Here is a 12,643-nt window from a genome sequence, read left to right as displayed (position 1 = left end):
TTACCAAGCTAGCTGGGTGGAGGAATTTCCTGTCCCACAGGGGAAAGGATGCCCAGAATATTAACAAGTAGAGAGAGTTTTAAAGTTACAAGAGGAGATGCTTGTTCTGTGGATTCATGCTGAGGTCAGATGAACTGAAGGTACTTTTAACATGGCTTTCATAGGGATTTCCAACTAAAAAGATTACCACACAGTATTGCTTTTGGCCAGGGAACTCACTTCACAGCCAGAGAAGCATGAAATGGGCCCACAGTCATGGAATCCACTGGTATTAACATGTTCTCCAGCATCCTTAAGAAACCAGACTGATTCTAAGAAAGAATGGACTTGTTCTTTTGAAGAAACAATTACAGCCAGCATTCAAGGGGAAATACCTCACGTTCCAAACATTAGAAAGTTACTAAACATGCCTAACTCCTGGATTCACCCATTTTCCTTATCTAATCTATTTGCTGATCACCAGCTTTGGGCATGCCCAGATTTGTTTGTTACCAAAGGTGGGAGGGGGCATGATGCCTTCTGGCTCAGTGTCTGTCTTTTAGATATTTCTATGTTTCACTTAAGCTGCTAATTTTGTGGGATTGACTCTATGTAAATTTGAGGGTTAGAACAAAGGATAAGGCCTCCTGGTGTGTGTGTGTGTGTGTGTGTGTGTGTATCTGTGTGTGTGTGTGTCTGTGTGTGTGAAATGGAGCAAGGTCACTCTGTGACCCTACAGAAGTCACACTGCTGAGATGTTTTGGGGAAAAAAACAAACATTTCAAAGGGAAGAATCATGTCACAAGGTTTCCACAGAAATGACAGTGAATTTTTCAAAAGACAAGCATTCCCACAGCTTAGCAAAATGGGTTGCTCCATGTGGACTTCGGTGTATACACTTCCCATGGGTCTGCCTATTGGTCTGTCAGCTGTGCATACACTGTATAGTCTTGTGGTTCTACATCTCTCTGCCTTCCCTCACCTTATCAGCACGGGTATCCTTTCATTTCATGGAAGTCTACCTTTTGGGGATAATAGCATATTCACAAAATAGCTGAGACACCCAGTCTTGTGGGACTGAGCAACTACTAGAGTCTTGAACAAGGAGACCAGAAGTCTGGTTTTTAAACTCCTACTAGCATTTTTACTGCATATGACAAAAAGGAAACACATTCTAAAGGGACGGAGTGGAGTTGAGGGTATTGGGATTGTCTAGATGTCGCTTTCCAGAGAAGACAGATTTCCTTCAAGATTCCCCTGGAAATGATGTGGAAGATGAGAGGAATTCAGCACGGTGATGGAATGAGACAATGAGACAGGTGTGACAGCAGACAGGAAATAAAGTGAAATAAATCAGAGCTTTATAAGCTTTCCTCAAATGTAGTACCAGGGCAGAAACTATCCCTGGGTTTTTGTCATTCACACAGAAGGTTAAGAGAATCACACAGTAATTCTAGACATGCCAAATTACATCGAAAACTCAATCAGTTAACATCATCCTCCTTTAATTCAGAATGAACTACTTTGAATCCCTAATACTACTTTGAACCCATTTTTCCTGTGTGGTTAGGCAGCTGTAAATATGGTTTCTATAGTAAGGAATCACACAATAAAATATTTCCATTTAAAAAAAAATAAAGTAATGCAAGTTAGGCCAGGCAATGGTGGTGAATTTTTTTAATCCCTGAACTTAGGAGGGAGAGACAGGTAGATCTCTGTGAGCTTGAGATCAGCATGCTGTCTGGTATGAGTGCCAGCTGAGCCAGATTTGCAGAGAAGCCCTTCTTGAAAAACCCCCTAAAAATTGTTTGGCTGGGCAGTGGCAGTGGATGCCTTAATCAGAAGGCATAGGGAGGCAGATCTCTGTGAGTTAAAGGCCAGCCTGGTCAACAGAGCAACTTCTAAGACAGACCTGAAAGATACAGGAAATCCCTGTCTTCAAAAACAAACCAACATTTAGCAAAGGGACCTAAAATCTAAGGGTTAAAACACTTACTCACAACTGGATCCATCTAGCCATGTTTCTTTCTTCTTCTTTTTTATTTCTTACTCCTTATCCTCTTGTTACAAATGATTCCAGTAATACACACCCCTATGACCCATGTTCCAGGGTTGGAATTCTTTTGCCCCTCAAAAATAAGATAAAAATTTTCCTACACCCACAATGTCACCTTAGAGGTAGGAGTGGCTAGTGCATATCCAGCGAACTCCTTAATAGAGAAAGTTAGTTAAGAAAGGAATTAAATCATCAGGGAATTCTAGAGGGGAAGGTTAGTGTGCTACATACATTCTTAGGTGGTTGGCTAAACCAAAAAGTCATATCTTCAGTAACTTTATCAATAGGGCATGGATTGTTTTTTTTAACTCACCATGCCACTTTTTGCCCACAGCACTTCTAAAGGGGACAGGGTAACCAACAGTCAGGGGGAACCTAAAGGTGATGACCTGATCAGCACCAGACACTGCAATTTCCATGGGCCTAGGTCTGAGTTTACATGTATTGTTCTAAGTAGCGAGAACAAAGAGGAGACCCAGGCCTCTAAATAATCAGTTCTGGAGTGTGCTGCTATCAGCCATTCTGAGAGTGGGCACTGTGGGTCTGTGACACCAGCAGGCGATCTTTCTCAGGATTTCAGTTCATTGTCTCCACTGCTGTCCTTGATAGTGAAACACAAGCGGTATGTTTCCTGAACTAAAGTCGTCAGTAAACTGAGGTGAAGGTGAGTGTAAGGAGGTAGAATGTCTCACAAGCTGTGGTCCAGGTAACTTAAGAACAGCTTCATACCAATGGCAATTGAAGAATCCAATAGCTTGCTTCTCAGCCTTTTGTCTTAGATCACGTGAAGAATCCAGTAGTTGTTCTGCCCACAGTGCTCAATGTCTCAGCTGGTTTAAGTATTCACCAAAATTACAATGAAGTAGGCTCTAATGCGGTTGTATATTTTATTTACCTGACCATGGAGGGAGACGTGCTGGCTGACATAGTGCTCATGAAGACATTCTTCCTAGCTCCATTATTCTCTACAAATTCAAATTTCCATGAACAGTCTTTTGATTTTTTTTTTACTCTTTCATCACGGAGATTTTATTGGTTTAGGAGTAAAGTACACAGACATTTCAATTCTTAAAACATGTACCCAAACTCTGAGGAGTCATACATTGTGTTCACGTACCCAAAAGAGCGATGTGTTGTTTCTCTTTGAACTTACTCCAAGTGATGTTCCATCCCCAAACTTGGCAAGTCTTCCCCAAGACCTCACATAATAATAAACTGCTCACAATCCTCAACTCCACTGACTCACCATTTTATGCCACGCACAGGACACACTCTAAAGTTCAATGTCTCACAGCACATTGTTACACTTGTTAGGAAAACGGACTGCCATGGGCAGACAGTCCTGACAGGGCAAGGACCGAGGAGTGGGTTTTTAGCCAACAGTTCTACAAAACACGACACCGGATATAACGGAAAATATTCCAGACACAAACGCACGACCAAGACTCCAAATTTCCACTTAGTATATGCTTTGTGTTGTAGGATATAAAACTAGCCCCCTCTACAGAATGTTATGGTCACCCCCGAGACAGTCACAGCCTCTCTTGATTCAGTATCCTGCTATTTTTTGGTTGTATCAAAAAATAAACAACCAGCAAGTGATTTAACCTCTTAAAAAAATCATTTACACTTAAAAAATTAGATGAGGCAGTATTTCTCCCCACCTTTTAAAAATATTTCTAGAGCTACTAAAAAACTCGCATTTACAAAATAGTTGATAAAAATATTCCTCTGGATTGCACAATAAGGGAGGCGGGGACACAGACATGATGGATGGTTAGTCGGACTTGGCTTCTTTCTCTTCTCCTTCAGAGGCTGGACTCTGGTTTTCGGTCTCTCCGTTCTCTGCGGGCAGATCCGTGGTTTGCTGGTCAGCCACTTCAGCTTGTTTGCCCTTTGCTCCCCGCTTCCCTTTTGCTTGCACTTTTTTGTCCAATGACTTATCCTTTCCCGCGGCCTTTTTCGGCTTTGCGTCCACCTTGGGAGGGGCGGGCTTGGCTGACAGCCTCACGGCGCTTGGGCTCCGCCTTCGCCGCTCCATCCCCGCTAACCTTCCTCTTGGGCTTCTTGGCGGCGCTGGATGGGAGGCGCGTGCGAGGCCGAACGTGTCACAGGGCCGCCCTACTCTTTTGATTTTTATCCATTTGACTGGAGCTTGCTTTGACCTTCAGGAATAAAACTCACAAAGCAATGGAGCAATCGTCCAGCATTCTGATGGAGGAAAGACCTGTCATTTTGTTTAAGATCTGGTTCCTGCTTTTCTCTTTTCTGTTCTGTGAAATCCCTGTGAAAACTATGTAAAAAGTATCTTCAATTTATCTGACCACAGCATGAGGCAAGCAACAGAACAAACGTCTCCTTTTGACCTTATAACTCTCTTTAACTGTTAATGTCCTGGGCATCTTTCCCCGTGTGGGACAGGAAATCCCTGCACCCACCTAGCACAGTGCACAGTACAGGCTAGCTAGCCACAGTGTGTCCTGGAGGAGAAACGGAACGTTCCTATGGAGTTCAAGAAGATGGCAGTGTCTGCTTTTGGAGCCAGGGGAACGTGCAATTAAAATGCATCTCTTGGCCGATCTAGAAAAGATCTTTGACTGGAATGGCCAGGAACCACTGTGCTGTGTCTTTAAGCACACTATAACCCCAAAGGAGGTGTTTTTGTCACTCAGATCTCACTAGCCAATCAGGTCCTCCAGGTGACCTGCCAGTCTGAAGCAATGCAGGGCTCTTCCGGGCACCCGCTTTCAGACTCAGCTTCACGGAGGCGCTGTTGGCAGTGGTTTCTTGTGGTGCTGTGAAGTTACTGCTGCTGACAGATGGTGAACTGAGAGCTTTGGCGAGCTGGGGAACCACAACATGGTGAGCGAGGGAATGCTGTCTCCAGATGGGCAGGAGCAGAGGGTGAAGTGTGGGAGACAGTGTGGTGCGTCCTCCCGGGATCCGTGTGGGAACCTGCCGCCAGATTCCCATGCGGTCCTTGTTAATTTCTCGACCTAGGGACAGAACTCTGAATAACTTTGTGCTGTGAGATTAATCTGCTTAGAGAATTGGGAGCATGGTGATCTGTTTACAAACATCTTTCTTGTCAACTTCAGCATGCACTGTGCAGCGATATGGAGGCAAAGCACAGGCACAAGTAAAATTAAAAACAGGTTAAATGACAAAAGAATAAAATTCTCCAAGTGATATCGCATAGCTGAGACACACAACAGCCAGGGATAGTTAAAATTAACTCTCTCTCCTCCTTCCTGGAAGAATCTGGCCTTCTTCTGAGTCAGTCTGCACAGAGGCCAAAGCAGCCTTGTTCTGATTGAAAAATAACTCAGTAAAGAAATCCAACTAAAAGCAGTGAGCACTGTACAATAGGTGACTTTTATTTCCTGTTTCATGTATTTGTGTTCTGTGTCTGTTGTTTTTGTGAGTATTGTGATATCGATACATGTCTCTTAGATGAAATATCATTAAAATGTTGCATAGGATCCAAAGCACTTGAATATCATGGTGCCATTTTCTTGATTTTTCAGCTAAGACTTTAAGATACAAGATGAACATGCCAGTATTACTTGTCCATCATTTTTATAATTTCTATAACTTCCTGCATGACTTTGAGTTGGGAATGTCCCTAAATATCTCTGCTTTTAAATTGTGATGATGTTCAGAAGTGGATTTGGTAACTGAGTATGTTTAGAAAGAGAGAACTCTACCTTAACATGCCCAGACTCCCTAAGTAAAATCCCCATGCTTTCATTTTTAAGAAAATTATTGTTTGGAAATATTTCCCCATGTTCTTGCATTTTAGAAGCAAGAATTTTTTTCATTCCTTCTCTTTTGGCTGTTATGATGGCTTTTCTTTCTTTTTTTATATTTGTTTATTTATTATGTATACAATATTCTGTCTGTGTGTATGTCTGCAGGTCAGAAGACGGCTCCAGACCTCATTACAGATGGTTGTGAGCCACCATGTGTTTGCCGGGAATTGAACTCAGGACCTTTGGAAGAGCATGCAATGTACCCCTGAGCCAACTCTCCAGCCCATGCTGGCTTTTCTTGGTAGCCAAACTGATTACCTGTGGAAGACACAAATGCACAATGAATTGGGTACATCTGTGAGACACTTTACCTAAAGGTTTTTAAATGGCAAAACTTGATATTAATCTGATTCTTTTGAGCTAACTAGAACTGCCTTTAATCTGGGTGAGACCTTCTGGTGGCAGTCTACATATGTAAAGAATATTGAAGAAGGAAGCTTTTTCTCTTTGTGTGATTTCTCTGCCTGTGGTTCAGAAGGTCATTCCTTTACTCTTTAGAGTCCAGTTCTTAGGAGTTTTGGTATATCCTGAAGATGATCTGAGAACACTGGCCTGATGGATTGAATAGCTATTGAATTCTTCAACTTTCTATTGGTAGACAGTCAAGGTTGGACTAGCTTGCCCACAGTCTAGTAAATCCACTCTTGAAATACATACAGAGATTTTGTTCTATCAGTTCTGGTCAAGCACAGAACCTTGACAAATACTGCCATGATTTTATTTTCCTACTGAGTAAAAGGTGGTAGCTATTATAGAGCTCATACAGCCATTCTTTCTTGCTCCATGTCTCTCTAAGTGTTCAATATATTCTAAAGACTACACTTTTTACTTTGTTAAATTGTCAGGAGATTGAAATGGATTTAACTGAAAAACCCCTAATGCCAAGGCGCCATCATCCAGTCTTCTGATGGGAGAAAGACCTAATATCTTGGTTTTTATTTCTCATTTCTGCTTTTGTCTCCCAGTTGTCTGAAGTCCCTGCTACATCCAGATACCTTCAGTTCACCCAATCTCAGTGTGAAGCCACAGATCATTTCCTTTTCCTCCCCTAAAATCTCTCTTAATTTTGGGCACCATTCCACCTGGGAAAATGGGGAAGCATTTTGTAATGGGCTAGTCACATTGTGTCCAGGCGGAAGAATGGGAAGATTCTATGGAGTGCAGGATGGTTGCTGGGTCAGCTTTAAGAGTCAAAGCAAGTGTTACTGAAATGCTTTTCTCTGTAGATTTGGAATCTGGGTCTGGAGGGGAATGCACTGCCAGGAATCACTGTGCTGTGTCTTTAAGCACACTGTATCATCAAAGGACCTGCTCTTGTCCCTCAGTACCACAAGCTAGTGAGGTCCTTCATTCAGGCCTGCCAGTCAGAAGTGGTACAGGGCTTTTGCGTTGCTGGGGTGAGGATGCAGGGCTGACTTTGTAACATAGTAGGATTCATTGGTTTTGTGTGTTGTTCTTTGAAGGCAGGAGACTTACAGCAAGCTGCAATATTTTTTTTTAAAGATTTATTTATTATGTATACAGTATTCTCAGTATTTGTCTGCATGTATGCCTGCAGGCCAGAATAGGGTGCCAGATATAATTACAGATGGCTGTGAGCCATCATGTGGTTGCTGGGAATTGAACTCAGGACCTCTGGAAGAGCAGTCAGTGCTCTTAACCTCTGAGCCATCTCTCCAGCCCCAAGCTGCAATATTTTTTTTTTTTGGTTTTTCGAGACAGTGTTTCTCTGTGGTTTTGGAGTCTATCCTGGCACTAGCTCTTGTAGACCAGGCTGGTCTCGAACTCACAGAGATCCGCCTGCCTCTGCCTCCCGAGTGCTGGGATTAAAGGCGTGCGCCACCACCGCCCGGCGCAAGCTGCAATATTTTAAAGTAATTGCTCAGCCGTTCTTTCATGAGTGACTTATCAGAACCAAGGGCTTTGGTGAGGGTTAAAACAAAACACATGCATTTTTTGCATTATTGCTTTATGAATCAAGTGGCTGATTTAGCTGTATATTCCCTACAGGAAGCTCACTTTCATTTTTTTTTTTTTTTTTTTTTTTTGGTTTTTCGAGGCAGGGTTTCTCTGTGATTTTGGAGCCTGTCCTGGAACTAGCTTTTGTAGACCAGGCTGGTCTCGAACTCACGGAGATCCGCCTGCCTCTGCCCCCCAAGTGCTGGGATTAAATGCGTGCGCCACCACCACCCAGCGGAAGCTCACTTTCTATTACATGTATGTGATTTAATTCCAACGATTCAGACGGTTTCTCATACTTTGGGGACTTATTGATCGCATTCCCCTAGCTATGGGAGAAAACAATTTCCCACTGCAAAGCCATTATTTCTCCTTCCTAGATAAATGCAAAGCTCTCCCTCCTGCAATTATCTTTAGCAGGAGCCATTTGGTCAGTGTTTAGGGGAAAGACAAATCCAACCCATTTAAGATAATCTCCACTATCCAAGGACATAGAAGTACTGTTTGCCCAAAGGTGGCGACTTACAGATGCTCAGATAGAAGTATAAGCTTGTCCTGGTTTTACCTCACTTATGGGAATATAATAACATGAAAATCTTCATCAAAACATTTCTACCTCCTTACACTCACCTTCACCTCAGTTTACTGATGACTTTAGTTCAGGAAACTTACTGCTTGTGTTTCACTATCAAGGACAGCAGTGGAGACAATGAACTGAAATCCTGAGAAAGATCGGCTGCTGGTGTTACAGACCCACAGTGCCCACTCTCAGAATGGCTGATGGCAGCACACTCCAGAACTGATTATTTAGAGGCCTGGGTCTCCTCTTTGTTCTCGCTACTTAGAACAATACATGTAAACTCAGACCTAGGCCCATGGAAATTGCAGTGTCTGGTGCTGATCAGGTCATCACCTTTAGGTTCCCCCTGACTGTTGGTTACCCTGTCCCCTTTAGAAGTGCTGTGGGAAAAAAGTGGCATGGTGATTTAAAAAAAACAATCCATGCCCTATTGATAATGTTACTGAAGATATAACTTTTCGGTTTAGCCAACCACCTAGGAATGTATGTAGCACACTAACCTCCTCTAGAATTCCCTGATGATTTAATTCCTTTCTTTTTTTTTTTTTTTTTTTTGGTTTTTTTTTCGAAACAGGGTTTTTCTGTGGTTTTGGAGCCTGTCCTGGAACTAGCTCTTGTAGACCAGGCTGGTCTCGAACTCACAGAGATCCGCCTGCCTCTGCCTCCCGAGTGCTGGGATTAAAGGCGTGCGCCACCACCGCCCGGCTTAATTCCTTTCTTAACTAACTTTCTCTATTAAGGAATTTTCTGGATTCGCACTAGCCACTCCAACCTCTAAGCTGACATTGTGGGTGAAGGAAGATTTTTATCTTATTTTTGAGGGACAAAAGAATTCCAACCCTGGAACGTCGGTCATAGGGGTGTGTATTACTGGAATCATTTGTAACAGGAGGATAAGGAGTAAGAAATAAAAAAGAAGAAGAAAGAAACATGGCTAGATGGATCCAGTTGTGAGTAAGTGTTTTAACCCTTAGATTTTTTTTTCTGTTTTTGGTTTTTTGAGACAGAGTTTCTCTGTGGTTTTGGAGCCTGTCCTGGAACTAGCTCTTGTAAACCAGGCTGGTCTCGAACTCACAGAGATCCGCCTGCCTCTGCCTCCCAAGTGCTGGGATTAAAGGTGTGCGCCACCACCGCCTGGCCCACCATGCACACCTTTAACACCACGACTCAGGAGCAAGAGGTGTGGTACCCTCACCCCTTATTATCAAAGGGGCAAGAAGAAATTTCCTAACAGAATGTTTTCTCAGGAAGATAGTGACCTTCCCCTCTCCCACCGGCAAGATTCCAAGCAGGTCACCTAGGTCAGCTCAGCCAGCCACCTGGTACAGGCTGTTATAGATGGCCTAACTGAAGCACAGTGGCCTTGCTCTAAGAACAAGGAGAAAGCTGACTTAACAGAATGGGAGGGAGCAAAAGTCCTTGTACCCATGCCAAGGCAACATCAAAGATTCTCTTTGTAGTTAAGCCTTTAAAAGCTTACCACACAGAGGAGATACAACTCCTCTCTATCTTGATATAAGGGGGGGTGGAGATGAGTTCCAAACATGTTTGCATTATGCTGATTAAACCTTTCTTATTACAGTCTGGACCTATCTGATGGTCTCTCTCTAGTGGTCATAATCTGAACACAACAAGAGGCACTGGGATTTTCTGAGTTTGAGACCAATCTGGCCTACAGAATGAGTTCCACACCTACACACAGAAAAATCCTGTCTTGAAATCACCAAAACAAGAAAATCTGAATCAAACAAGACTATAATCTAACTTTAACCTTCTCACCTTCTGGTAGCAGCAGTTACATAGAAAGTATATTGAAGTAGAAACGTCTCTTTTTTTGCCACCTTGCTCTGGCTACCAAGCTCATTCCTTTACTAGTACTAGGGACTACTTCTTTGAAATTTTGGTAAATACTTAAAACCAGTTGAGAAATCAAGCCTCATGGGCTGAAGAACTACTGGATTCTTCACTCGATCTTTGGGAAAAGGCTGAGAAGCAATCTACTGGATTCTTCAATTGTCATTTATAAGTAGCTATTTTTAGACAACCTGAAACACAGCTTGGGAGACATTCTAATAAGCCCACTTTTTACATACATGTTGAGATTCATTCTACCTGTCCTGTTCATGTAGAGAATCTTGAATACTGCAGTTGTATATTTTATCCACCTGACCATGGAGGAAGATGTGCTGGCTGACAATAATGCTCATGAAGACATTCCTTCTAGCTCCATTATTCTCTACATATTCACATTTTCATGAACACTACTCCTTTTATTAGTATTCATTTTCCTGGAGTTTGCTTCAAATTTCAGTAATAAAACCGGTAAAGCAATGAAGCCATCATCCAGCCTTCTGATGGGGGAAAGAGCAGTCATCTTGTTTGAGATCTGGTTCCAACTTTTCTCTTTTCTATTGTGTGAATCCCTGTGAAAACCATGTAAAAAGTACCTTCAGTTCATCTGACCTCAGCATGAAGCCACAGAACAAACATCTACTTTTATGACCTTAAAACTCTCTTTAGCTGTTAATATTCTGGGCATTCTTTCCCCTGTGGGACAGGAAATCCCTGCACCCACCTAGCACAGCACAATGCACTGTACAAGCTAAGTGGCCACTTCGAATTCTGGAGGTAAAAAGGGAAAGTTCCTATGGAGGGCAAGATTATGATGGTGTCGGCTTTTATAGCCAGGGGCAAGTGCTATTGAAATGCATATCTCGGCCAATCAAGAAAAGATCTTTGACTCAGGTGGATGGAATGGCCCGAAATCTCTGTGCTGTCTCTTTAAGCGCACTTCACTCCTGTGGGAAGTGTTCTTGTCACTCAGGCCTCACTAGCCAATCAGGCCCTCCAGGTGACCTGCCAGTCAGATGTTCTGCAGGGCTCTTCCGGGCATCCGCATTCAGTCTCGATTTTGCGGAGTAGCTGGCACCTTTGGTTTCCTGTGTTGCGGTGAAGTTGCTGCTGCAGGGAGTTGGTAAACTGAGCTTTGGCGAGCTGAGAAACCACAACATGGTGAGCGGGGGAATGCTGTCTCCAGATGGGGCGGAGCAGAGGGTGAGGTGCGGGACACAGCCTGGTGTGTCCTCCCGGGATCAGTGTGGGAACTTGCCGCCAGATTCCCTGCATTGTGAAGTCCCACGTGGTCCTGTTAATTCCTAGACCTAGGGACAGAACTCTGAATAACTTTGCGCTTTGGGTTTAATCCGCTTAGAGAATTGGGAGCAGGGTGCTGTGTGTACAAACATCTTTCTTGTCAACTTCAATGTGCCAAAGTCAGGGAAGCCTAGTTTCTTCAGTATCTTCTCGGTGTTGAGCACTTTGCATTTGATCTTTACATACAGTCTCCATTTATATTTAACTATGTGGACGGTGTCAAGGCATCTCACCTGTTGGGTAGCTCTGCACTTCTAAGCTGCAACATAGAAGAGGAGAATTGCTGATACAAAGGATTTGCCAATGGCTTGAAAATAGTTCAGTCTCTCAAAGTAGAATTTAGCTGAGGGAGGACTGCCTCTAAATCACCCAAAAGATAAATGTGTTTAATCAGGGCTGTTAGAGTTTAGGATGCTAGGGTACACATTGTTCAACTGGATTGTCCAGATATTTGGCTCCAAACCATTACAAAGAATCCACTGTTGATTTAAAACCAGACACCATGTTTATCCCCATATCAAAAGCAATGTCTATCAAGCCTTTCAAGGAGGCATTACAGTTTGGCACCGTAAGTGTGTGAAGTGATTTCTCAATGAAAGTTATATTAATTCTAGAACAGCTGCATTTCCATCCCGTTAGAAAAATAGTTTCTGAGACAAGTTCTCTTATGTTGACACAGGTGGCCTTGGTCTTCTGCTGTCCAGGGCAATGTCCTTGCTGTCCTGTACATTAGACTTTCAAAATTCCTTTAAAAATGATTGCACCACCTCACAGTTTTAAAATTATGCATGTGAGTCATGCAGTTGACTATGCATTGCAGTTGCAGGGAAAGGATTTGCATATGGAGCATTCCTTCTGTCCTCAGACCACAATAGGGGGAGGAGTTTATTGAAGCTGGTGGAGTTGCAGCACAGAAAGGGAGAGGTCGGACTGAGGGTGAGAGCTTTCCTCCTCCATAAGTAGTTGAGATTAGCTGTGTGGATTCAGGTAGTCAATTGTAGATGCTCTATGAATGTCCTGATTGACCATTGTTTGCAGTCCACAGACCAGCAGAAAAAGGAATCTGGGAAAGGGACTGACCTTATCTTTAAACCTAATTGCTAT

General features: G+C 43.0%; 2 protein-coding genes across 2 annotated transcripts in view; one reads left to right on the top strand and one right to left on the bottom strand.

Moving 5' to 3' along the window:
• Positions 1-3,801: 3,801 nt before the first annotated feature.
• Positions 3,802-5,008, bottom strand: LOC130866738 (uncharacterized). Its single transcript, XM_057758307.1, is given in 3 exon segments — positions 3,802-4,044; positions 4,046-4,111; positions 4,740-5,008. Coding segments are annotated over 3 exon segments (567 nt in total). The 3' UTR covers positions 3,802-3,812.
• Positions 4,761-12,643, top strand: part of LOC130866892 (zinc finger protein 431-like) — a 32,409-nt gene continuing 24,526 nt past the window's right edge. Inside the window, exons 1-2 of the mRNA XM_057758484.1 lie at positions 4,761-4,897; positions 5,953-6,136. Of these exons, the coding sequence (XP_057614467.1) occupies positions 5,999-6,136 (138 nt within the window). The 5' untranslated portion in view covers positions 4,761-4,897; positions 5,953-5,998. The remainder of the gene's footprint in view (positions 4,898-5,952; positions 6,137-12,643) is intronic.

This window comes from Chionomys nivalis, chromosome 26 (genome assembly GCF_950005125.1).
Source record: "Chionomys nivalis chromosome 26, mChiNiv1.1, whole genome shotgun sequence".
NCBI lineage: Eukaryota > Metazoa > Chordata > Mammalia > Rodentia > Cricetidae > Chionomys > Chionomys nivalis.
This window is presented reverse-complemented; position numbering and strand designations above follow the sequence as displayed.